The sequence below is a fragment of the Odontesthes bonariensis genome, chromosome 19 (genome assembly GCF_027942865.1).
Source record: "Odontesthes bonariensis isolate fOdoBon6 chromosome 19, fOdoBon6.hap1, whole genome shotgun sequence".
Lineage (NCBI taxonomy): Eukaryota > Metazoa > Chordata > Actinopteri > Atheriniformes > Atherinopsidae > Odontesthes > Odontesthes bonariensis.
This window is the reverse complement of record NC_134524.1, coordinates 7,674,514-7,702,226: the sequence shown is the minus strand read 5'-3', so window position 1 is coordinate 7,702,226 and position 27,713 is coordinate 7,674,514. Positions and strand designations below refer to the sequence as shown.

Here is a 27,713-nt window from a genome sequence, read left to right as displayed (position 1 = left end):
GGCAAGGCAAGTTTATCTGTACAGCACAATTCAACAACAAGGCGATTCAAAGTGCTTTACAGAGACATTAAAACAGTAGAAATAAAAAGCACGATTTAAATTTTAAACAAAAAAATAAAAAATAACAATAGACAGAGTTAAAATGTGATTAAGTTTTGAAACTCAAGCTTCAGATTTGGAGCTTTATTCAGCTGAAAATAGGTGTGTCTTCAGCCTGGACTTAAACACACTGAGTGTTCCAGCTGATCTGAGGCTTTCTGGGAGTTTGTTCCAGACATGTGGAGCATAGAAGCTGAATGCAGCTTCTCCATGTCTGGTTCTGACTCTGGGAACTGATAGAAGACCGGATCCAGATGACCTGAGGGGTCTGGAAGGTTCATACTGGGTCAGGAGGTCACTGATGCATTCTGGTCCTGGACCATTCAGAGTTTTATAGACCAGCATCAGAACTTTAGTGCAGGACTAATTGTACAGTGAAATAAATTTTTCCTGAAACTTACATCTTACTTCTCTTCTGTTTTACTTTCTTTCAGATTTCTCAGATCATCTCTGGTCTCTACCGCCTCTACAAGCTGAACATGAACCTGTGCTCTAAGCTGCAGGTTGGCAGATCACTAACACACACACACACACACACACACACACACACACCTGTTTGTACAAATTGCCTGACTGAGTGTCTGTGTGTTCAGAGCCAAGGCTTGTGGGAGCTCTTCTCAGATATGGAGCTGAACATGATCCCTGTTCTGGCAGGTAAACACAGCTTTACTCGGGATGATATTATGTCCTTTAAGTGTCTCTAATTAAATCACTCTCTCTTTATCTTTTAGCTTACGAACCATTTCTTTGCATCCATGTCAACTAGGGGTGGGACGAAAGTTTACAGTCACAAAATGAATTGAAATGTCCACACAGCACAAATGTGGGCTAGTTTTAACATAACTTAATGTAATGAATTGATGAAGTTTTTGCTGGACACGGGTATGACGTAATATAATCGACTCAGGGGAGAAAAATCTATTTTTAAAATCATCCCATTAAAAAATCGTGATATGTACATAAATCGATTTTTTCGTTCATTACAAGTGGACAGACGCGCTCCATCAAACCTTGTAGATCAGGATGTTTGTGTGTTATTTCAGCCATGGAGAGCCACCGTATCCATGTGGACAAAGAGGCTCTGAAGAGGACGTCAGACCTGCTCGGGGTAAGCTGGCATCGAGGTGCAGAAACAAGAGGCGGCGTTGGTGCTAATTATGTAATGTGGGAGGATTTAGGAGGAAGGAAGGAACACATCTGAAGGATTGTTGTGCTGGGTGTTTGTCCTCCAGGGACCTGCTCTATCTGGGGTCGACATTTGAGAACGATCCATAGTCTGCGTTGCAGGCAAAGGAGCAAACGCGCACCTTTAAACTGGCTTCCGACTCGTGGATGCACCAGCAGGGGTGTTGTTGTGGAGACCGCCTTGCCGTGTTGCTAAAAATAGGACGAATAGTCTGATTTCTTTTTTTCCATCGAGAGGCCGCGCTGCAGGAAGGAGAGCCGTGTCTGCCTCTGCCAACACACACACATATGAATACATTGTGTGTGTTTTTCTTGCTGTAACATATCTGTGAATGCAGCCAGCCGCGTCCCAACTCTGTCACCTCTGGTTTCTTTGTGTCTGAGCTGTCTGAACACCAAGCAGAGAGTCCCTCCTGTCGGGCTCCATCTCACAAACATGCTCACCTGCCTCTCAGTCCTCTAAGAAGGTGTTAGTTAGATTTTAAAAGTCTGCTGATGGTTTACAAATCCCAGAACGGTTCAGGCCCCAGAATACATCTGTGATCTGTTCAGAGAATATAAAGCCAGCAGAGCTCTTAGATCCAAGGACTCAGGTCAGCTGGTCCAGTCCAGAGTCCAGACTAAACATGGAGAAGCAGCATTTAGCTGTTATGCTGCAAACAAGTGGAACAAACTGCCAGTGGAGATTAAACTTTCACCAAATGGAGACATTTTTAAATCCAGGTTAAAAACATTTCTGTTCTCATGTGTCTATGCATGAAATCTGCACGATATCTTTGAATTTATCTGGACTGTTGCTTGTTTTTAAATTCATTTAAATGATTTTATTTGTTTCTCTTTGTATTCTTTTAATGCTTCTTACACTCCCTGCTGCAATGCTTTTATTTTATGTGAAGCACTTTGAATTGTTTCGTACATGAATTTTGCTATACAAATAAATTTGATTTGATTTGATAGTGACAATCAACGGGGCAGATTTCACTTTGGAAATAAATGGCATCAGACGTGCCATTGTTGACATGTGGCTCATTGGGATCAGACTGAAAATGCAACCTTTTGATGCAACAAACCCTTGCCGATTCCTCACAAATGCTGTCCTGAGAGGCTGGCATCCAATATTGATGAGGCAGTCTGGAGTCTGCTCTGGGCGATGAGTGAGGCAGCAAGAAAAGTACTTATTTTGGAATCTGAGAGCATGTCTGCCAGCTAACCTCAATTTCCTCTGTCCTTTTCTCTCTCTGTCACTTCACATTTGCCTCCTCTCTTGCCACCTGCCTCTCTTTTGTTTCTCTCTCAGCCGTCCTCGTTTCCTCCTGCCTCCTACCACCACTTTGTCATGCTTTGCTTGGCTGATTGAGTTCTTGTTTCAGATGCTATTCTATATCTGGGGCTGCATAAGAGCCCTATTTGCCCCTCTGAAGCTGCCAAACCTATTGACCCTTAAGATAAAGATGGCACAGTTTATAGTATATTACACATTTAAGTCAAACATTCATCTCTTATGAAGTGGAATAATATGCGCTCTCATGTGCAGGCCTGTTTCTCATATTTAAGGAAAATAACAGAATAAAAGTAACGTACTTTGAAACAGATACAACATAAAATAGAGTCTCATCCTCTTGTGTTCATGTAACCATGGCACCCGAACACCAAACCAAACCATTTTAGCTCATGTTTTTCATGTTTTTGAGCCTGTTTAATGTGACTTTTGTTGCTGAATTTAACCGGAGAGCCTGTCTATAACGGGGCTGTAAGACGTGACTTTGACCTTTGACCCGCCAGACGGGAGCAATACTTGGATTTTATGTAGCTAATGCTCAAGAAAAACTGTTGGTCCAGATACAAACGAGACTCCAAACGCACACGTCTTCATGTTTGAGTGTCGGGAACGACATGCGTTGTTCGCTCCATCTGCACTCTTTAGCGAGACGGGCGGCGTCTTCCAGATCAGCTGACTGGCTTTTGAACATTGACACCCAGGCGTATTCATCACTCATCTTTATATTTGTCCACGCAGATTTAAAAGCTCTATTTTCACTTTTCTTGGATTTATCCATGATAGCTTCCTCAGGGGAGTCAGAAGTGCAGCGTTTCCTACGTAGTCCATGGGCCAGAGGCCAAAATTTGACTTTTTGGTAAGGTGGATAACTCTAGTAAGATTTTTTTGAAAAGGTACATGTCCATCGATGATATTTTGGTATGATAACACATCCTCAGTGGTAGCCTCATGACAGTTATCAGCACATAAAGTTATCAGCCCCCTGCAATTAATAGGCCTCTAAACACAGACGGCATATCCTTTTCTTGTGCTCGTTTTCAGACTTTTAATCACATGTTATGACAGCATGTTTGGTAGCATTTTGAAGTGTACACGCCTAGCTTTCATTTAGACCTAGTTTTGGGCCTATCTAAATATAAAGGTCACAGGGTCAAAGGTCAAACTGTCTCAACAACTATTTTTCCACTATTTTCGCCTAAACTGTCGTCTTTTTTATAGCACTGAAATGTAGGAACAGCACCGACACAAATAACACATACGGAAATACTCACAGGACTGTAACAATTCAAGAAACGTGTTATCTTCCCATAATATCCTACTTAAAGTGGAACATGGGCCCAGGCCAGAATTGACAATAACTGCTAATTATTTGGTATTTCTCACAGTTTTTATTTTTATCATTTATAGTGGAAAAATAGTTGTTGAGACAGTTTGACCTTTGACCGTGTGACCTTTATATATTTTTAGATAAGCCCAAAACTAGGTCTAAATGAAAGCTAGGCTTGTACACTTCAAAATGCTACCAAAAGGTCTGAAAACGAGCTCAAGAAAAGGATATGCCGTCTGTGTGTACCAAAATATCATCGATGGCCATGCACCTTTTTTACCAGATTTTGCCACCTTGAGTGGCACCAAAATCTGGTCTGGCCCATGGACTAATGAGATCAACCAAAAAGAGCAAAAAGAGCCACAGAGGAGGCTCTGATGATGGAGGTGGATCCTCAGCTTTCCCTGCTCCTCCTAAGTCTCCACCCATTCCTCCACATTCACATGTTTTTTTTCCTCACATCATCATCCCATCTCACTCGCTCCCCCTTCATTTTGTTCTCTTTCTTCTTCTCCTGTTTGCCCGTCAACTTGTTAAATGCTTCAGGTGGACTTACGAGCTTCTCTCTCTTCTTCTACCGTTTACTTTCAGCTTCTCTTCCTCTCTAAAGCTGCTCTCCCGTTCAGTTTATTCTGTGTGAACCAGTTTGCATTGGGCTGATGAAAGCAGAAAGAAATTAGGCTAATTTTAAAGCATTTCCAGGGCTGCAGGGTTCATTCTCAGGTCTGAGGAAATTAGTTTTTTACGATTTCCTTGACTTAAAAAGTTTCTGCCGTGCCAACTGTCAGAAATGACTTATTCAACTCTACTGTCATGAATACAAGGCTGTCTCACAGCATTGTAAATGGCTTAACATCTGCTTCGTTATGGGATGGGCTCGTGGAGCAAGTCTGACTAGAATAATAAATGAAGTTATTCATCTTTATTTCCTAAATGGAGCAGTTAGTATTGAGTAAAATGTCCAAAAGAGCACTTTAAATAATTCAGTTATCATATGAAATGGATAAATTAATCCTTTCTTCATTGTTTTGTATTATTTTGTTTTCTTCTTCTGTGTAATTTTTATTATAAGTTTACCAAAAGGCCTTTTTTTTTTTTTTCATACCTTTAAAGGTGTTTTCAGAACTGCCTTTTTGTGTGTGTGACTCAAACTTTATTTATTATTAAGGTCAGATCACACAGAACACCGGTGGCAGTGGGATACATATCTTTTGTTATGATAATGCAATGTCATTTGTCCCATTTGGCATTGAATTCAGTTTGTTCATGACAGGTTGCATAGATCTCACACGACATTGGCTTTTTATAACCCAGCATCTTTCCCAATGCAGCCCACGCATCATTCCAGTCATTTTTCACTAACTTTCAGTACAGTCCCATAAAAACACGAGTATGATCTGCATCTCCGGCTTGTTTCTTTCTATCCATGAAGATTTGTTTTTAGTTTTTGGAGTAATAAAGAACCTATGAGAACTTTATTTTGCTGGTGGTGGTTGGCTGAATGTTAAACCAGTCCTCTACACTCTTACCCGTCTGTCTCGAACATACATGCTGGTTCAGACCTTCAGTGCAGACTTCAGTTGATTGAATGAAACGAGTCGGCTGTGCTGCTGCAGGGTTCGGAACAAAAACCTGCAGCCACACCAGCCTGGAACTCCCTGGAAGAGGAGAGCGTCAGACTTGGGCTTTAAGGTTTGTCCAGGGGGAAAAATGAGCTAACAGTGATTATGTTTCTGGCAGGCTAAAATGAAGCAGTTGGAGCAGGAGGCCCACCGAGCAGCTGGACAAATGTTCCTGGTGACCAGCAACACTCAGCTGCGAACAGTACGTACCTCAAACTGTTCTTCTTCCTGGTTTGGCTTCAGCTGAGAAGGGAGGGCATATCTCAACAAGCTCTTAAAAAAAAAAAGACGTGTGTATTTTACCATGTTTTCTTGTTTTTTGTATGTTTGAAGGTTCTGTTTGAGAAGCTGCGCCTCCATGAGCGCTGTGAGCACAAGAAGCTCCCCAAGACCACCAACAAACAGCAACGGTCAACATCAGAAGCTGCAGTAAAGCACTCAGAGACACAAAAACACTCAGAATAACACCCAGTAACACAAGACAACCAGCTCTCATATATATATATATAATAATATTGCTATATATATCACAGGATTTCCCTCTACAACTGCTAATATTGTTGCTTTTGTTGCAGTTGCTGCAGCTTCAGGACCTGCACCCCCTGCCGAAGATCATTCTAGAGTACAGACAGGTCACTTGTGTTCCCAGCTGCTTTTAAAGCAATCACTGTGTATGAAAAACAATCCCTTTAAGAGGAGGATCTGTGTTTACTTCTGTCTTTTAGGGCTAAGTTTACGAGTAAAGCGGCTTTAAATCGTAGCGCTTTAAGAATAATCGTTGATGTTACATGACGAATGTCTGCGTTGTTGCCCCCCCCAGGTTCACAAAATCAAGTCCACGTTTGTTGATGGGATTCTCTCGTGCATGAGGAGCAAGGTGCGCTGTCCACAAAATGACTTATTTAAACCCACGCTTTCCCCCTAAAGATGTTTCTCAATCGTATAAACAGGATCTGTCAAAAGCCGACTGTTAGAAATGGAACTTTATTTAGTTTTCAACCTGGAACGACGACAAAAAAAGAAGAAGAGAAGCACAATGCTTTGTGGTGGAACTTATAAACATACGACATACATCTGCAGAGCCATTCGTCTTCTTTTACTGGCACAACTGGACTCATTTAGATGTTAGCATCGTGGAGGGGCAGCCAGTCGAGCTCCATCTGTGGGAGCGACAGCTTTTGTTTGTCGGCCGTGCTTTACTCAACTCTGCAAAGTCTGTCGGGCTGTTTCTGGAGCTGCTTGGCTTCTGATGAACAGGGGAAGGTTCCTCTTAAGACAAAAACACCCGCAAGCCGCCACTCTCCACTCTTCTACCCTTTAAAACTGTGGTTTCATGCAACATTAAATCAAAATTAGGATCGTTTTACGCTTGTTGCTTAGAAAGCAAATGACAGCTAATAAAAGGTCTTTCATTCAAAATGTTATTTAACCTTGGTGACATCACAAATGATGGCGTTATATATCTCCTGACTGACATGCATCACACTGAAAGCGCTGGGTGATATTTTCAGATTTTCCCAAACAGCATTCATCAAATAGTAACATGAAATTGTGGATTTATGCATCGAGGAAACCTTTTTGCCCGCGCTCAGTCATCTACTTTCAGACACCGTCAGACATTTGACTTGTATCATTGATATCTTCGTTATTTTAACATAACTGGAACTGCAAACTGTTGATGCCCGTCGGTACAGAAACATAATCAGAGCGATGCTGCCGATTGTTTTCTGACTGAATTGGATTGAAATCAGCAGAGCTGATCAAAAAGCTGAATCTGAGGGATGAAAATATGTCAACGTGGAGGGATTTTTGGTTCATTTCCACCTCTTAATGCTTTGGTATTGTGTTGAATATCGTACTTTCTAACTCTGTCATTTATTCATGCATCTCTGTTTCTTTCTCTACATCAGAACTATATTTCCTCTACATGGTACCAGACAAGTGTTGTGAGTGGGAGAATCTCTTCAAAACATCCTGTGAGTATAACTTGCATGCTGTCATTTAGTGGAGCTGTCCGTGGTGCTGAACCAGAGCATGAATCTCTGTTTTTCTGTCCTTCGGTGGAGCTTTTAGCCTCTCTATATTCTTACGCTGCCTGAAAGAAAATCCATTATGGGGACAGAAAGGTTTGAGCGTACGTATCAATGTAAATTAAGCAAATAAATAGCTAATTTTTCAGGTTTATTTTCACTCCTCCCTCTACTTTCTGCCCTTTAACTGTTACACAAACACAAATAAAACATGAAAAAGCAAACAACACAGGGATATTTGAGGTATTTATTGCCACAAAGGCCCTTTAAATGTCTTTAATTGCTGATTTTAAACAGGGTGATGATGTTTGGGTGTGGACGCACACGCAGACACCTCTGTTCCCACACATGTTCCTGTAATAGATTCCACATTGGGAGCCTGATGATTGGTGTCTACGTGCAGATAAGAGGGTGTGCGACACCGTCTCTTACAGCATTTGCTTCATGCTTCATGCAGTAAGTAGTTGCAGCTGCCAAAGCACTTTACAGCAGCCCTGTTAGACGGTAAGAGAGCAGAAGGAGGGTTTCATCATTGTTAAGAACATCATGTTCCCTTATATAACTTCAGAAAATACCAGTGACATCATTTTCTTTCTGGTTGTGTCTCACTTTTTCATCTCCCTAGTTTTTAACGAGACCCTTTCGTAACTCTGACTGCATAGTGATTTGCTACAAGCTCATAAACCCGTTTGTTTTTATCTTATGTAACAAAAAGCTGGGCTGTGAGGTGGACAGTGTAGAGTTGCGGTGGTTTTAAAGAGTCAGGGGAACAATACCGTTTAAGAAAATTTGTTGTCGAAGAGACACAAACACACGTACATGCAGGAAAAGGTGAGGCACTATGATAGAGAATGCATTTTTCCCTGAGAACAAGGCATCCTTTGCTTGTGTAATACACAAATTCCACGAGCCAGACACTGGAAACTTGGCTTACATAACAAACCCCATCGAGAGCCTCTCCTGAAATCCAATAAAACTTATCGTCACGTCGATGATGCAACGAAGCAGAAAGCCTGTAGTTGTACCGCGGCAGAATCACAAGCAGAAGAGATCGTTTGATGCAAAACTTCTTGTGGAAAACACGAGCATGTGACACAAAGTGATCCTGAGGATTGTTGAGGCTGGTGAGCGGAGTTGTCTCGTGCCGGATGAGGAGGTTAGCTGCACAGAGGGCAGTTTGAGAGGCGGAGGGAAAGAGTTACTGTGAAGAGCAAGATCTGTGGCATGCTTTGGTGATGTAATACTTTCAGAGTGCGTGAAAGTAGAAATGACAAAGGGGAGCAGAGCAGCAGGATGAGCTAACAACACGCACCACAGAGGATGGAGACAGAATCAGAGACACATCTCCTTTGGTTTACTCACACAGGAGATCTATGAAACAAATCTATCCACTGAATCACTTTCAAAACTCGTAGAATCCTTTGAAAAAAGACCACCAGCGGATACGTTACACTCTAATAAAGTACAGAATTGTACCTTTAGGGGTACGATGGCTTGTCACTGGGGCAGGACCCTCAGAAGGTATAGTTACCCTATAGTTACCCTATACCCTTGTGGTTTGTACCTTACAGAGACCAATTTTGTACTTCTGGTGGCAATGTTGTACCCTTATACTGAAGTAGCCTAACACAGACTGTCTATTGTACTCCAGCATGTAGAAAAAAAGGTACATATATGAACCTTTTACCACTTGAGTACATATATGTACCTTTTGGACCCTCAAAAAGGTACATATATGAACCTTTAGGTCCAATAATTAACCCTAGGGGGTACATTAGTATAGATTGTACCTCAGGGGACAAAAAAGGACTCGTACTGTACCCCTATTTCTGAGAGTGTATGCACATATATTGTTTAATTGGCTGAAATGTGCAGATTTCATCGATGATATGCAAGTGTTTTTCCTGATTTTTGATGTTGGAGCAGTCAACAAACAGCAGCAGATTGAATGAAATTAGTAATAAAACATCTTTAGCTCCGGCTCGGTGTTATTAGAAGTCCAAACGTGACGTGCTGCAGAACGTATTCATCAGGAGACGACTGTGAAGAAACGCTTTATCTCTTTTCTACATGACACCTGGACTCTGATAGCCCTTCACTTTGTGGTGGTCGATGCCTCATTTGAACATGACCCAGCTCAGTGCTGCACTACCTGAAACACACACACACAAACACACTATCTCTGTGTCGCCTCAGAGACGTTGAACTTTTCTAATCTCACTTAGCGATTTGTGAGCTTCACATTGAATCGATGGTGCTGCCTCTCGGTGATTTATGTGACTGTTGGGTCACTGCGGTGTAACACAGCTCTGTTCCATTTGCTCAAACGCAGATCTGGGACTTGATCGAGTATCCCATTAACTTTGTTTTCTGGGATAACAAACTGTGTGCGGTTGTTTTATGTGCAGCTGTGTTGGGACGTGCACGCCGGTTGGATCTCACTGATTAAGACCAGATACAATTTGCTGCAGCATCAAAAGTTTGATATCAGTCGCGGGAGGTTTGCTGTGTGTTATTTTCCTGTTATCTCTTCCCAGATTTCCTCCCCCAGCTCGAATGTCACTGTCAGTGCACGCTGGAAAATGCTTAAACATTACATAAACAGCTCAGCTTTAAAGTCAGGGAAGCAGAAATGTGTTAATAGTTGGACAAAGAGCACGAGATAGTCGAGATATTCACTGGAATTTAAGCTTTATTTTTCCACAAACTACGTCGTGGAAAATAAATAAAGCCTTTTTTTTCCCTCCAGGAACCATCACCCCATGTCCCACACTGCAGCTTGAAAAGCACATCAAACAAAGAGCCTAATTAGCATTAGCAATAGTTATTAAACAGCCATGAACACACAGCAGAGAGACGATCCCTTGTTCCTTAAAACTGACTCATTTTCCCAGCAGTTTTACTGAAAAACTCCTCACTACCTTCATAAAATCCGTCACTCTGAGCACAACTAACATAATTTCCTCATTGCTTTTGTTATCCTTTCAGCTTTAGGCACAAAAAGCAGCTTCTCAGGTTTATTTCTGCATGTTTAATGACTCGCCTGTGCATGTTCTGTCGGCTCGGCTTCTTCCCCACTTGGTTTTCAAGCATGAGCAGCCTCTTTGGGATTAACTCCTAGATGACCGTCAAATAGATCTAACAAGTCTCACTACATAAGATCTGCATATAACAACAAGAATGAGTTGATATTCGATTGAAAAGACGCACTTGGGGTGGTTATTGTCGGATGGTTACGGTAGAAAAGAGCAGGTGTGCTGCCAGTCGCTCGTATTTAGATGAGGAGTGTTGCAGAGGGTTTAGCTTTCATCTGTTTGGTGTGCAGGCGAGGTAAAGCCAGACTGCAGTCACCAGGGGGAGCCCTAATGAAAGCAGGACAGAAATAAAAGTCATGCTTTGAGAAATGGGCCGTACTTTGAGCCCCGGCGCTTTCATCTCTCTCTCCTTTCTGGCATTTGTCTTTATTTGATGTTTTTCTCTGTCCTCCGTTATTGTTTTACCCTTTTTAATCTCCGTCCTCCCCTTCTCCTTTTGCCTACATGTCTGTCTAACCTTTCCGTCCAGTCTTCCCCTCGTTCTCTTTCTCATTCACATCAACCACAATAGCATCGGATTCTCTCATTTGGTTATGAAAGGACAGAGAAAACTGCCATAACTGTTATATTATTTCATGTTATATTAAGGCTTTTTATTTTTATTTTTTATTTTTTTAATATTATTATTATTATTATTGTTATTTTTAAATATTTTATTTATTTTTAATTTAGTCATTTATTATTATTATTATTATTATTAGTTAGTAGTAGTATTTTTATTATTATTGTTAATATACAATCATTGTAAATATTAATAATTTTTTGAGCTACTTGATTAATTTGAATTTCCCCCATTGGGGGATGAATAAAGTATTTTCTATTCTATTCTATTCTATTCTATTCTATTCTATTCTATGTTGCCATTGTGTATCATTTCGGGATTTAGCACATTTACACCCTGCATCATAATCTACCCGCGGCCTTGGACACAGTTCTATAGCACACTGATGATTCATTGGAAAAATTAAAGCTTCGTTGCTTCATTGTTGTGTTTTTCATGGCTTGTGGAGCAGCTTAATGTTGGTGTAAGACTTGAGTGAAGTTTGTGTCCTCTGCTGACTCACCGGCTCACCGTGCACATCCAAAGCCGAGCATAGAGACGGGAACACGTATTCATGTTCTTGCTAGGCTGGCTGGCTGGCTGCCTCATGGAGGAAAGGCTGAAAATAGTAATCAGCTGGTGGAGTTTCCCACACACATCACCTTGGATAATATTGTTATTGGCAGGATAAACAGTTGGCTAAGAGTTTAGCTCCTTCTCATGTCGGCAGCTCTGACTCATCAGGATCATCTGTGAGAGTCCTGTGGTGTCCGGCTTCGGTGGCGTGTGGGATGGTAAATAAATGGCGTCATGTGTGGAGCCGTTCGTTTCTTTATACCTCAGCTCAGAGTTGTCGTATGGCGTGATGCCCTCAAACACCTGTGACTGGAGGCTGTGTTTCTGCTTCTGTCCTCGCCGCCATGCATCCGTCGCACTTTAATCTTTGCCGTCTGAGGTGCTGATATAAGTTTGTCCTGATGGAACTCGGCTTTAGTTCTGCACATCTCACACAGCACCTGTCGCCATATGGCAGAGGTCTGAGGTCTGTGTTGCTCCACCTGTACACCCGTAAGTCATGTGACCACACACGCCACACGCCTCCACTCCCTAAACTGGTCCCGAAAGGTCAAGTTGAAATCCTTTTCTTTATTTTTTTTAAATTTACTTTTTATTCGTTTTTACTTGGTAATGTTTAATTACTAATGTCTGAAAAAAGGGTCCCCCTCGATCACCTCCAGCTGTCCTCCCTCGGACCGTTCTCTGAGTCTGCCATCCGGGTCACGGCACCAAATTGTTAGATCGATTCTTTCATTGGAAGCTCAAGAACAAGCCGGAGGAATCTCAAGTTAAATATAGTGTTTATTGGTAGTCACACGTCAAGCATATCAGCGCTGGGCTCAGTGGAACAGAGCTCCCGCAGGAAATCCTTCAGACCGAGCCTCGATTTCCGGGTATCGTTTGCATTTATAGCCTCATATGTTGGACTCGCACTCGACCGAGTATGATTGGACATGAGGAGGTTCAAAATGCTTCGTCATATTCTCTGGATCAGCCAAACCGTGTGTGTGTGAATCTTGCACCTGCTTTCCCAGACTAATTGTTTTGTCTTCCCATTCCTGGATCACTTTAGGTCATCTTGGAAAAGTACAGAGACTATTTCATTCATAATGTCTAAGAACAAAGCCAATTTTAACAGTAACATACACATATGTGCCAGTTGGGCACAAAAACATAACATGACGAAGTGAGGATTGTGCACTAAGTAAAGCAGCAGAATCAACATAAGCACATCATACATAGAAATATAAGGATGCTGCTCAAAAATAGGGGGAAATTTTTTTTTAAATTAAATCTTAATATAGGGTTTGAGCTCGATCTATATCGATCTATATGAAGTCAGGTCTTACAGTTGACACATAGCTGATCCATTTTGACCAGTTCTCTTCAAAAATATCAGTTTGGTTTCTTAATTTCAATGTAATTTTCGCCATAACATATATATATTATATATGACATCACTCATTTATTGTTGGTTTTTCTTTCTGTTCAGAGCCTTTTTACATCCCGTCCTGTGCTGTCTGACTTTATATTGAATACAACAATGAAACTTTTGTTGGGTTCATTGGAGCAGCTTATTATGACTCATAATGAACACATCTTAATAGTATCAACTGCTTATTTAGAATGAAAACACTCCCAACAGATGGTTCAGTAGCTTGTGTCATCATTCAAGCTATTTGGGGTCCACGCAGACCCACTTAGGTACCATCGGGAGCCAACTGCAGCCTTATTAAAGGGCCATTGTGAGCGCTCGTTAGCTCATTAAGAGGAATTAAAGAACAGGAAAACACTGGCTTGTCACAGAGAATGAGGCACGGTGTTGCTTACTGTGTCAGAGGCAAACAGAAAGCAAACACATCTGCGTGATTAAGTGCTCCATTCAGACTTAATGAGCTCGGTTATATGTGTGTTTTTCTGTGGTAGGTCAGGAATACTTCCTGTCCTGTGAAACAGAAGGTTTTTCACAGGTTTTCTGTGAAATTCAGACACACACATACTGTAACTGGGGGAAGTACAGCATCAGACACCATTTAATGGAGCACATCCTGTGCTCGCGTACTTCCATTTGCACCCATCTATTTGTGTGCGTGTGTGTCCGTGCATTTTAATGTGCCACCGCTGACTGGCTCCTTGTGTTTTCTACCTGTTGTGTTGGTGCTTCTGTGCATATGTTTGTAGTAAACATTAGGGCTTTAAAGTCCCACCCCAGCTGTTATTAATCCCTGAAAAACTCATCTCATTTTGCCTTTAAAAACACAAATTTCCTTTGAACTTCCTGCTTATGAATCCACCCTTTGTCAATGATCTGTAAATATGCTAATTCTTGTTCCACTTTGCTCTACTCATAGCTTGCTTTATTTTATAGCGCATCGATGGATGATTTTGCTCACGATATGTCTTGAAACCCAATAAAAAAACATCTTGCAGACATGTTCATTTTGGTTAAAATTGGGATGAATGGGAGGATATGAGATTGTTCTCAGTCCGACTCCCACAGCGTCCGTTAATGAGCCTGAAGGAGAGTGTTTCTCCATCCATCATAACTCGATGAGGGTGTTGATGACTTAGATAGCAGATGTGTGTATTTATGTTAATTTTTGTCTGAGACACTTCCTCCTTCACTCCTTAAAGTGGGACTGGTTCGTAATAACACTTCAGATCAGTTCTTGATTCCCTTGGCCTCAACAATGGCTGACCGGCAATGAGAAAAGAGACGGATACACTGGAAAAAAAAGGCCCCTCCAAAAATAAGTAAAAAAACAACAAATACGAGACGTTTTTGCTTGAAATAAGCAAAAAAAATCTGCCAGTGGAACTAGTGAAAATCTGCTTGTCAAGATTTCTTGAAATAAAATGTGATATTTAGGACTTTTGAGTTAAAAGTGATCTTGAAATTAGCTTAAAAACCTCTTCAAATGAAAAAAAAGCTTGTTTCATATGATATGTGACTCAAAACAAGATGTTTTCAAGACTTTTTCACTTAACAAGATATTCAAGATGTATTGTATTAAAACAAGTCCCTATATCTGGCTGAAATGGTACTTGTTAGGCAGTTGTGTCTCATATCAAGTGTAATGAGATACTCAATGAGAAAAATATACTTGGTAAGATTTAGATTTTTTCCAGTGTATAGAGAGTGTAGAGTAAGCGGACCCAGACTTTCTTCTATTTTAAAACTTATCTTTGTGACTGTGATGACGTATGTACTGTAGTTTAAGTCTTTGATTCCCTCGTCGTCCCTCTATTTGCTGCCTCTTATCTCTTTTCTGTCTCAGGTTTCTGATCGCACACCAGAGCACAGAACACCACCAACCTTTTCTCTGTAATAACCAACAGAAGGTGTCAGTGATCATCAGCATGTTCGGTCTGTTATGAGTCCCAGTTTAGGCTGACTCTGTGTGCCAGGCTATTTCCTGCGCTCTGTATCCTGTGTTGTGCTTGTAATGGTATTGATTTATGCTGCCGTCACTGTGCAACACTGTGCATGGTGGGAAAGCTGAGTGTTCACGTGTGACACGTTGAATCACCTGTCACATCGCAGAGCTACACACCCACACAGCAGACGCTCACATTTTGTTAATTTACAAACGGTGAACAACATAGAACAAGAAGGTACATACAAGAAAAAAACCCCCAATAATAATAGCAATAACAATTATTAAAATAAAAGTAATAAATAACTGGAAGAAGAATAAAGATAAATAAATATAAATAAAGGGGGACGTTTTTAACCACAAAACAAAATATCATTGCTTGTGTAAGAATCATGGTGGTGGAGAGATAAATAAATGAAAAATGTGAATAAATAAATGCGTATATATACATATACATTTATGTAAAGGTCTAAATGTGTATACTAAATCAAGATAGTATGAAAAGATGGATAAATCTTCAGTTCAGCTCTTCATTCCGACGCTCACATTTCTAATTGCTTGCACCTTTTCTCATCCAGTCGGCCTCCTCTGTGTCCCGGGCACAGATCTCATGCACAGTCGGCGGCGTACGGTACCTGACGGGTGTCTGCTGCTGCAGTCTTGTCCTTTAACACACACACCTCCCCCTGCCTGCCTCCCTGTCCACCTCTACTAAATAATGAATCAGTTGCAGAAGCAAGGAGATGCTTTTCTCTCTGAATCCCACACAATCAGGTCATTCGTACGAACTATAAGGTCAGCCTGTGTGTGTGCACACGGATTAAAGTGTCCTTGAAAATAACCCTTAACATCCTAACATACCACAAATGCACATCCTGTGTTGTTCGTGTGTGTGTTAGGAGGGGTGGATATAGTGGGATTAATGGGGATTTAAATGAAACTGCTGAGTCTGAACCTGCGTTTTTCTTCTCTCCATCAAACTGTGCGCATGTATGCATTCCAGTGAGCCTCATCACCCTTCCTGTTTTTAATCCTCATGGCAAAAAGTCCTGCATACATCTAATTTTGTGTGTATCTCCTATCAGCAATGTCTTCGATTACTTGTTGGGTCGATGTCGGTCGGGCCGAGAGCCCAGAGAGCATCGGGCTGATCCTATTTTAAGACGCGTGTCTTGATCTGGAGTGTTGGCTGGAGTGTCAGGGTGGCTTTCTGTTTTACTTAAAGCCTAAAAATACATTTTTTATCCTTGATAACATGTCCATTTGGTTATTTTTGTGTCACAAGGCATATCGCAAGCAAAAGTCAGCTGAGGAAAGGCGAAGTCAGGCAGCCCGATGGGGCGGGGCTTGTTCGGTAGGACTCCCGGAGCCAACGCAGTCCAGGTGGAAAAGTTTTTCTTATGGTGGCTAAAATGTTTTTTTTTTAGCTTTAAGCCTTCGTGTCTTATCCAAAGATGTCAAAGAACAGCAGGTCTGCAGCCTTCACTTATCAAGAAGCTGTTTCACAAATTTTACCCATAAATCAGTTGGTTTTAATGAGAGGACAGGAAAGAGGGGACAAAGAGCACCACAACACCAGGCCAGGGATACCTGCTGAGAGAGAGAAACACGAGTTAATGACAACAATGATGTCTTATGTACATGGAGAGTAGAGAGAGGTGCATCATGGGAGCTCCCCCAGCAGTCTGGGCCTATAGCAGCTTAACTATGGGATGCTTCAGGGTCACCTGAGCCATCCCTAACTATAAGCTTTATCAGAAAGGAAAGTTTTAAGCGTGATCTTAAAGGTAGAGAGGGTGTCTGCTTCCTGAAGCCAAACAGCTGGTTCCACAGAGAGAGGCCTGATAACTGAAGGCTCTGCCTCCCAAACTGGGCAGCTGGTTCCACAGAGAGAGGCCTGATAACTGAAGGCTCTGCCTCCCAAACTGGCAGCTGGTTCCACAGAGAGGGGCCTGATAACTGAAGGCTCTGCCTCCCAAACTGGCAGCTGGTTCCACAGAGAGAGGCCTGATAACTGAAGGCTCTGCCTCCCAAACTGGCAGCTGGTTCCACAGAGAGGGGCCTGATAACTGAAGACTCTGCCTCCCAAACTGGCAGCTGGTTCCACAGAGAGGGGCCTGATAACTGAAGGCTCTGCCTCCCAAACTGGCAGCTGGTTCCACAGAGAGGGGCCTGATAACTGAAGGCTCTGCCTCCCAAACTGGCAGCTGGTTCCACAGAGAGGGGCCTGATAACTGAAGACTCTGCCTCCCAAACTGGCTGCTGGTTCCACAGAGAGGGGCCTGATAACTGAAGGCTCTGCCTCCCAAACTGGCAGCTGGTTCCACAGAGAGGGGCCTGATAACTGAAGGCTCTGCCTCCCAAACTGGCAGCTGGTTCCACAGAGAGGGGCCTGATAACTGAAGGCTCTGCCTCCCAAACTGGGCAGCTGGTTCCACAGAGAGAGGCCTGATAACTGAAGGCTCTGCCTCCCAAACTGGCAGCTGGTTCCACAGAGAGGGTCCTGATAACTGAAGGCTCTGCCTCCCAAACTGGCAGCTGGTTCCACAGAGAGGGTCCTGATAACTGAAGGGAAAATATGAAATCTTTAAGGTATGACGGAGCTTAGTCGGAAGAATTTCATCTTCCTTTGATTGTTCCCTATTGAAAAATCAATAAGACTTATTGGTCTTATTGAAGAGACTGAATGTGTCCACGGGGGGGTGTGATGTTTGATTTGAAGACATGAGTCAGCTGTTTGTCTGGTTGTAGCTGCACTCTGCTAAGAGTTATTTTTATTCCTGCAGTTTAAGGAAACACACACACCGACAACTTCGTACCTCTGAGTGCGACAGAATCACACAGGCTCCTGATGATCCAGCACGTGTGTTAGTTTAGTTAGGAAAGTATTTATCTTGTGAAGATGATGCGATGAAACATCAGTTTTCACTGTAGGAAATGTAGGATCCAGTGTTTTTGGATCGTGCTTTTCTGCTGTCAGTTAGGATCTGAATGCACACGCCTCCATCTCATCTCCAAGCTCTTAATTCCAGCTTCAAAGGATCATGTTGGGATCGTCTGCAAACATACGAAAACTGACCCTTTTTCACCAATGGAAAAGCAAGATTTAGCCTCCACCGCTGAGAGTAATTTATCAGTGGAGACACTGTCACTGAGCTATTAGTTAAAGGGATAGTTCGCCTCTTTTGACATGAAGCTGTATGACATCCCATATTAGCAATATCATTTATGAACATTTTCTTGGAAAGTAGTCCGGCTAGTTGGCTGGGGTTTAAAAAATAAAGCGTTTTGCTTCTCAAAACAATATGCGTTCAAAAGAGTAATACATTTGCATCACAAAATAGTTCTCCAGGAAAAAGTCAGACCTCACAATCACTTGGCACTATTTTCTCTCCCTTCATATCACTGCCTGCTGTGCAGACCGTGCAGTAAACACCGTAACAGGTGCGGCTATCAGCAGGCGGCAGCAGGCAGTGATATGAAGGGAGAGAAAATAGGGCCAAGCGATTGTGCGGTCTGACTTTTTCCTGGAGAACGATTTTGTGATGCAAATGTATTACTCTTTTGAACGCATATTGTTTTGAGAAGCAAAACGCTTTATTTTTTAAGCCCCAGCCAACTAGCCGGACTACCTTCGTCAACACCAAAACTCGGCTGGAACTCGGCTCACAGGACGCAGCAGGGGGTAAGAACATGTTCATAAATGATATTGCTAATATGGGATGTCATACAGCTTCATGTCAAAAGAAGCGAACTATCCCTTTAAACTCCATCTGACTCACCAACTCTGTGCTTCTCCCCAAACTAGAACTTCCAGGCCCTGCCAAGGCAGCCACTTCAAATCAGAAGGAAGCGGTCCACCCAAGGTAAATGCTCACACTCTTAACAACAGAGGCAGTGATAAATGTTAAGGTGTGTAAGTGTGTGAGTGTGTGAGTGTGTGTGTGTGTGTGGGGGGGGGGGGGGGGGGCGGTTCTCTCGGGGCATACAAAAACTGATGAGCAGGGAGCCAGTAAAGAGGGTTTATGACGGTGATAAAAGTCTACGGCAGCAAAGAGCTGCACACTAAAAAGTGTCAAAGCATTCTCCGGCATGTCTGCACCGTGGCCTCCTGACGTTTTACTTATTCGTGGACGGTTCATCTTTTGTAGCGTTTCATTATATCCTTCTTTTAAAACTGTACAAAGTCTAATACTAGTTTTATAAACACGAATCTTAAAAAGCCAACAGTTGGCTGCCCCGCATCACAAGATTAGGATTAAATGATCTCATCATATTGAGATGCTCTCAGTTTGTACGATGCCGGCAGCTGCAGAAACTAACTTCAGTGGAAAATACACTGGAAAAATGCCCCTCCAAAAATAAGTAAGAAAAACAACAAATACAAGACGTTTTTGCTTGAAATAAGCAAAAAAATCTGCTAATGGAACTAGTGAAAATCGGCTTGTCAAGATTTCTTGAAATTAAATGTGATATTTAGGACTTTTGAGGTAAAAGTGATCTTGAAATTAGCTTAAAAACCTCTTCAAATGAAAAAAAAAGCTTGTTTCATATGAAATCCGACTCAATTTGTTTTCAAGACCTTTTAAATTAACAAGATATTCCAGATGTATTGTCTTCAAACAAGTCCCTATATCTGGCTGAAAGAGTACTCGTTAGGCAGTTGTGTCTTATATTAAGTGTAATGAGATATTTTGACTAGAAATGAGACAAATAGACTTTGATTTTTTCCAGTGTATCAAAGGTGACGGTGTCAGGGACAGCAGGGACGGCCTGTTGGTGTTAGCGGCCATTAGAGAAAACCTTTTTGCCCATCATGAGAAAATATTGCCCTTTCCAACGACTGCAGCAAACAAGTCTCGGCGTCAGTTATTGATTCTCACCCAACAGTCGTGTCAGCAATCTTAGAATCGACCTTGAAAGGTAAAGTGGAATAAAACGGCTGCTCTGTGCGTAATTACCCTGCGGTTAAAAAGCTTTATTTCCCTGCACGGCAACAGGTTCATCTTCTGAGAAAACAACAACAGTTTAATTTGTTCAAAGTGAGAGAAAAACAACCGAACGAGCCTCCGATACTCAGAGTGAGGGACCCAAGAGCAGACTGAGACAGAGAGAAGGAAGCTGGTTTATTAAGAATAAAGGTGTATGGTGGGTCCACAGAACAGATTCAGCAACAGCTGTAAGAAGAGAGGATAATAAGTGGAGGCTTACTGGCACAGGGGAGGGTAGTGATGACCCTGGCTGTGTTTGTCCGGGACGAGCAGGCAGGTATAAAGCCGGGGGGCAGAGTGGCGTGCTGGTGTTGATCCGTGAAGAGGTCGATGGAGATTTCCAAGGTTGCACTGAGGAACAAAGTTAAACTCACAATGAGTCGTAGGACGGTTTCAGAGACGACACTCGAGAGCCGGTTTACCAACAGAGCAGAGATGGGGACTCCTTGGACTCAAGTCGACTCGAGTCGCTGTTTTGATGACTTGTGAGTTGACAAAAAATAAAAGACTTGAGACTCGACTCGGACTTGGAAGTTAAAGACTCTGCACTTGACTTGAGACACGATGACTTGAATGACTTGAGAGTTAAGCATAACTTCGAACTTTGTTCGTCATTTGAAGATCCATTCTGACCAGTAACTGCTTGTAAAATTAGCTAATATTATCCTGTTAGCCTAGTCGGTATTTAGCTAACGTTAGCTTGATATGATACGGGGTGGACACATTGGCCAATGATGTTTACTGACAGTTACTTATATCTTGTCTTTTCACTTCATTAAGATCAGATTCTGCTGGTAAAAGTGCAATAATAAGGTGACTTGACTTGCCCAAGAAAAAATGACTTGGGACTTGAAAGCTAAGACTTGAGACTTGCACATGTGTGACTTGGTCCCATCTCTGAAACAGAGACATCGGCTGTGTTCGAAACCGCATACTGCATACTGATCGATCAGACAGTATGCAGAGCGTTTACCCACAATGCATTTCGCTCCTGCCCGAGCCGAAATCAGCCGGCCTGAAGCTGATTTCACTTAAGCTCTAAACTCTGTAAACTTTAGCAACATTTGAAACATTTTCAGGAGAGAAAGTAGCCGTTTAGATCCCCAACGTGTTGAAAACCTGACAAAATACCGGCTATTTACAATTTTGTTCCCACGAATTCGGCGCTACTAAAGCTAGCCGCAGTGAGCAACGCACTTCCAGTTATTTTCACAAAATAAAATACCCGTTGCCTTTTATCATAGAGAAAGCCATTACGATCTGTAAGACGATCTGCAGAAGTGTGGAGCTCCTGCTCGTCTGCTAATGAGCGCAGCCGAGCAGGAGGTGTGCTGGCAGGAGCAGCCGAGACTCCGGACACAACCGCAAAACCCTCATGACAACGAGCTAGGCTTTAATAGAGAATAAATACCCCAGGGTGAAAAGAGGAAAAGATCCTAGTTGTTTTAGCTTAAAGGGATAGTTCGCCTCTTTTGACATGAAGCTGTATGACATCCCATATTAGCAACATCATTTATGAACATTTTCTTACCCCCTGCTGCGTCCTGTGAGCCGATTTTGTGATGCAAATGTATTACTCTTTTGAACGCATATTATTTTGAGAAGCAAAACGCTTTATTTTTTTAAGCCCCAGCCAACTAGCCGGACTACCTTCGTGGACCCCAAAACTCAGCTGGAACTCGGCTCACAGGACGCAGCAGGGGGTAAGAAAATGTTCATAAATGATGTTGCTAGTATGGGATGTCATACAGCTTCATGTCAAAAGAGGCGAACTATCCCTTTAAGATGTGTGATCAGCTGAGAGCAAGACATGAGTAGCGAGAACAGAAAAATCTTTAAAAGAATTATACAAAGCTGCACTTCTTTGATCGCCTGTACAACATTACGTGCAGCACTTGGATCATCTGAGACGTCCTGCTATGCGCTTATCCTTTGGGTGGTGATGATGCTGAGGCTTTCGCTTTGAAACCTGGATATTTGTTTCATGAAAACAGGCAAACGCACCATCTCAGCTTGCATGTCTGCTCTCCCTCAACAAAACATCACACCTCAGTTCACCTCGCTGCTGATAAACAGCTAGATTTAGCATCGTTTAGGACTCCTACGGTGATGCGCTGATTAAAAACTGTAGTGGTGACGGTGCTGACAGCAGCAGGCGTCACCACTACAGTTCGCTGTTGTCTTTATTTTTAGTGAGCGTGCATCCTTTTTTGTTTTACAGTTTTAATTATATAAAAGTGACTTTCACGTTAAAACTGCCACAAACTGGAGGGAAAGAGGAACAGTCCGGATTCAGTAAATGAAAAACTCCCCCGTCTAACCGGCTGATTGAGCAGCTCCTAATTAAGAGAGATTTTTACACAGTTTATGAGGCCGTCTCTTATCTGGAGGGCGTCACTTTAATACTGGTCTGCACCAGTATCACATTAGCGAGTTTAAAATGTGCCATAAACGCAGGATAGAAACATCAAAACGTGTCCGTCCAGCAGACCACAGATTCTGCTGTAACTCAGCGCTATCTGAGCTCTCTGAGTGTTTGTTTTTCTTTCCCTACCTCCATGCTTGACTGATTCATAGCTGCTAACATCAGCACCTCTGCTCCTCACCGACTCAGCTTCTCAGAGCTCCTTGTCATCAAATCCTCCCCGGCCTCTGCTTACATCCCTTGTATCATCCCCGCTTCTATCGGTATCCTTTCCCTCCATCCCTCTGTCATCCTCCCATCAGTAATCACTCCATGTCTTGTGATGGGGACCCTAATTACAACCGATTGCGGCGTCCCAGTTTGCATGAGCTTGCGCGTACGTGAGCGCGAGGCCACACTTTTCACCGTCAGCATCGTTGGTGTGCGAGCTGCTTTAGAGGCAGTTTCTGCATGCTGACGTGGGATGTGATGGTCCAAACGATTTGATGGCTCTTATCATTTCTCCTGCACTGAGGTCAGCATTTAACTTCGGCACCTCAGCAGAGAGTGCAGCGACGGGCTGATCCTGATCGGATTCTGACTTCCCTCTAAATGTTGGGTTGCAGCTTTCATAACTTGTTATTTTAGATCCAAATCGCTGTGCTATTCCGTGTTTGGTCCATTCATTTATTTTTAAACATGCTGTGACAGACATCTATAAATCATAAACTTGGGCGGCCACGGTTATTAATAGAAGGTCAGTGCAATTTGAATTTTATCTGTCACTAACGGGACTGATGAGTGACGGAGCACAGCACTACTCACAGAGAGGTTTGGCGTGGCCGAAGCATTCATATTGTATTGTAAAAGTAAATGTATAAATGTAAATGTACTTTATTTACAGTAGACAATCATTACAATATACCAAAGTGCTTTACAGCAGGTAATAAATAAAGAGAAGAATAAGTAAAAACAATAAAAGAACAGTGAAAGCAATAATATACAACAAAATCGAATAAGATAAGATGAGATAAAAGTGTCATCATGCTACTGGGTGTTAAAAGCAATCCTAAATAAGTAGGTTTTTTAGCCTAGATTTGAAGAGGCCCAGGTCAGAACTAAGAGGCAGCTCAACGGGGAGCTTATTCCAGAGCCTGGGGGCAGCGATGGAAATGTAAATGTTTGGTATTGAAAGGGTATAACTATCTTTTAATGTGTGAGATTTTTTATGTAACATAGCTTAATGTCTAAGGCCAGGAACACACGTGCTTTTTAACCACATCTTCACTTGAGCTACATGCTCCATAGTTGGCGTAATTGTTCACTTACGAACTTGTGTTCTGCATCTGTTACCGGAGGGTTCCACTAGGTGGCGCACCAAATGAGTCGAGATGGAAAAAACACACCATCAGGACCGTCCCCACTCTGTGTCCTCTAGTGACGGGAAGTTCGGCTCTTTTCCGAGAGCCGGTGTAGGTACCAGATCGGCTCTGGGTCCGTCGTCTGCTGAACACGTCACACAACATGGCTGTACGCTTGAAAGCGAATACATTGCGAATGGCTGTATGTCAGACAGTTGTCAGATAGATAGATTGATAGATAGATGCCATTTCTTTAAAGTGATGGTTCGGGGTAGATTCACCCTAGGGTCATTTGAACCGTGACATCCAGCCAAGTAGCCCACCCGAAGTTTTTTCGATATTGGCTGAACATCAGCTGAGTTACTGAGTTATCCCGAATAGCTTCGCACCAGCGCTAATGGAACCTGGCAGTATCTCCAAAATTACCACACTAAAATCACATGCCATGACACCAAACTTCTACAGTAGTACAAATATGGTCTGTACTCACAAAACGATGCATTTGGAAGTTTGTACATAGTCCAGGAGTTTATTATTATCAACACAAGCTTGATAGCTTCTCTGCAGCTAAAGCTGCGTCGACGTCACTTCCTTGATCTGGGAGCTTCAAAGTAAGATGAGGGTTGATCTACTACTGTAGACAACAAAGCAAGGCAGCTCAATTTCTCCATTGATAAAATAAATTCACAACTCTACAACATAAAAATTCATAAAAAAAACATGTAGAATATAGCATATACTTTGTGACGTCGACGCAGCTTTAGCAGCAGAAAAGCTGTCAGGCTTGTGTGGATAATAATAATCTCCTGGACTATTTTCAAACTTCCAAATGCATCGTTTTGTGAGTACAGACCATATTTTTACTACTGTAGAAGTTTGGTGTCATGGCATGTGATTTTAGTGTGGTAATTTTGGAGATACTGCCAGGGTCCGTTAACCCTTGTACGAAGCTATTCGGGATAACTCAGTAACTCAGCTGATGTTCAGCCAATATCGGAAAAACTTCGGGTGGGCTACTTGGCTGGATGTCACGGTTCAAATGACCCCAGGGTGAATCTACTCCGAACCATCACTTTAAAGAAATGGCATCTATCTATCAATCTATCTATCTGTCTGTCTGTCTATTTATCTGACAACTGTCTGACATACAGTACAGCCAATCACAATTTACTCCCATTCAAGCGGACAGCCATAAAAAAATCATGGTTTATGTGTTGAAAACCATTTTGCTTTCAGAGTTTTTATGAGAGACCTTATAATTGCCTAATTCTGTGCATTTATTTTGTGACAAAACCACTCTTACATTTGTTTATTTCAATTAAACTTTTTTTATTGCACAAATTAACAAAAAAAATTCAAACAAATCCACAGAACAGAAACAAAACCAGAACCTAACTCCTTAATTCTCACGTGAATGCCGCATGCTGGTCGCCATGCTGGCCAATCATAACAAAGGACCAGTAACCAGAGCTGGGACTAAGCACTGAAAGTGAAACCAAAGCAGCGAATGGGAAAGAAAAACTGTGAGCCGATGCTTGTGCACATGCCCCATCACTGGTGTCCTCTGCAAGCTTGTCTTCAAAAAATTTTCTTTTTCACCACTGCTCAGCTTATGACAATAAATGGACAATTGAAGATTGGAAAAACGCTGCCTGGTCTGACGAGTCTCTATTTCAGTCGCAGTCGATTTAGTGGCGGAACGGAGAGTGGGGGCTCTCAATGAAACAAAATAACTGATATTTACACCCTTTTTTACCATTTTTACGCAAAATGAGCTTTGTAAGCGCGTAGCGCTAATTGTTGAGGATGTGCACAAGGGATGCTCCAAACAAAGAGGCAGCCGGCATAAACACGTGTATCCATGATCAAAAAGCAGGTATATTTCTGGCCTAATAATACATTAATAGAATCCTTGGACAACAAGCAACACTTTGCAGCCCTTTTTCTAGGTTTACATGAAGCTTGTGACACAGTGAATCCTACAATGTTAAAAGTTATTTAGGGACATTAGTAGAGGAATATCTCAGGGCTCAATGCTGGGACCACTGGGGGGTCTCTAAATTAAAACAAACTAACTGAAATTGACCCTTTTTACGCAAAATGAGCTTTTTACACATGATTAACGTGTGCACGTTCTATAAATATGTCAAATTTAACGCGTTCATTTTGACAGCCTATGTATTTGTATGTGTATATGTGTGTATATATATATATATATATATATATATATATATATATATATATATATAAATATAAATAAAGAGAGAGAGATATGTTCATCCCTTTATGACCCATCTTCTGGTGGCTGCTTCCAGCAGGATAATGCACCACAAAGCTCAAATCATCTCAAAACTGGTTTCTTGAACATCACAATGAGTTCCCTGCACTCCAATGGCCTCCACAGTCACCAGATCTCAGTCCAACAGAGCACCTTTGTCCACCGTGGAGCACTAAGGTGACTAAGGTTCATCACAAACCTTAAAAAACCTTCCACATCGGTGCACTTTACATGCTCGGGATGGATGGTCTGCTTTATCCACATCTGGATTTTAAACGCTGGCATATTCTCATTTATAAATCTATTCTTGGTCTGCTCCCAAATTATCTACAGCCCTACATAATTTAAAAAAGTAAAGGAAGTTACTGTCTTCCTTTCAAAGAATAATTCTTTTACTGGGGGAAAAAAAAAGGGGGTTTAAATACGCTTCTTCTTGTGTGGAATCTGGTTGTGAATGCTATTTTTGAGCTTTCTGCCCCTTTTGTGGCCTGCAGTGACCGTGGTGATCAGATATATTTAGCTTCTTTAGCTTTTTTATGTTTAAAACTGTTCATTTGTAGTAGTTTGACAGGCTGAGGTAACGATCTGTGCTTGGTCCTCACAGGAAAGGAGGAGGAGGAGGTGGTGACTGTTCATCCTCGAGCATCGTTCATTCCACAGGAGGGTTGGACTTTTCTCTCTGCTGGTAGGACAACGTGTGATATCAAAGCACAATGTTTGATGGCACTTAATGCCTGACTCCCTATTTGATTTAGAGCAAAAAGACAATGGCTGGGTTCGAAACCGCATACTACATACTACATACTGCATACTGCATACTACATACTGATCGATCAGACAGTATGCAGAGTGTTTACCCACAATGCATTTCGCTCCTGCCCGAGCCGAAATCAGCCGGCCTGAAGCTGATTTCTCTTAAGCTCTAAACTCTGTAAACTTTAGCAACATTTGAAACATTTTCAGGTGAGAAAGTAGTCGTTTAGATCCCCAACGTGTTGAAAACCTGACAAAATACCGGCATCGAATTCGGCGCTACTAAAGCTAGCCGCAGTGAGCAACGCACTTCCGGTTATTTTCACAAAATAAAATACCCGTTGCCTTTTATCATAGGGAAAGCCATTACGATACAATTGGTGCTTTTGTTTTGAAAACAGGAAGTGAACCTACCCTCGTTGTAGCTAGCTTGAAACTGCCGTTTTGACAGGAAATGACGATCGGCGACGTCACGTTACGTTGCATCTTGGGTAGTTTGAGTATGAGTAGTAACCTCATGATGCATACCCAACATTTGGGCGAATCTAGTATGCATCCGGGAACATCTCGCTTACTCAAACTCGCTTACTAACTCAAAAAGTTAGTATGAGTAGTAGGAGAAGTAGGAGAAGTATGCAATTTCAAACACAGCCAGAATTCCTAAAGCATGAAGGATCTTTATTTTAGTGGATCCTGCACACTGATTCCATGTGTTATTGTAATATTACATGATTCAGAAAGTTATGAAATACTGTTTGCAAACAAAGATAACTATTGTTGTTAAAACACAAGCGTTTACCTTGTTCAGACACA

At 42.1% G+C, this 27,713-nt stretch overlaps 1 protein-coding gene across 1 annotated transcript in view; it reads left to right on the top strand.

Moving 5' to 3' along the window:
- Nucleotides 1-27,713, top strand: part of poln (polymerase (DNA directed) nu) — a 68,847-nt gene that overhangs the window by 5,683 nt on the left and 35,451 nt on the right. The window contains exons 6-15 of the mRNA XM_075451864.1: nucleotides 534-602; nucleotides 693-753; nucleotides 1,143-1,207; nucleotides 5,631-5,714; nucleotides 5,846-5,941; nucleotides 6,088-6,144; nucleotides 6,333-6,389; nucleotides 7,423-7,488; nucleotides 18,922-18,979; nucleotides 26,752-26,832. Of these exons, the coding sequence (XP_075307979.1) occupies nucleotides 534-602; nucleotides 693-753; nucleotides 1,143-1,207; nucleotides 5,631-5,714; nucleotides 5,846-5,941; nucleotides 6,088-6,144; nucleotides 6,333-6,389; nucleotides 7,423-7,488; nucleotides 18,922-18,979; nucleotides 26,752-26,832 (694 nt within the window). The remainder of the gene's footprint in view (nucleotides 1-533; nucleotides 603-692; nucleotides 754-1,142; nucleotides 1,208-5,630; nucleotides 5,715-5,845; nucleotides 5,942-6,087; nucleotides 6,145-6,332; nucleotides 6,390-7,422; nucleotides 7,489-18,921; nucleotides 18,980-26,751; nucleotides 26,833-27,713) is intronic.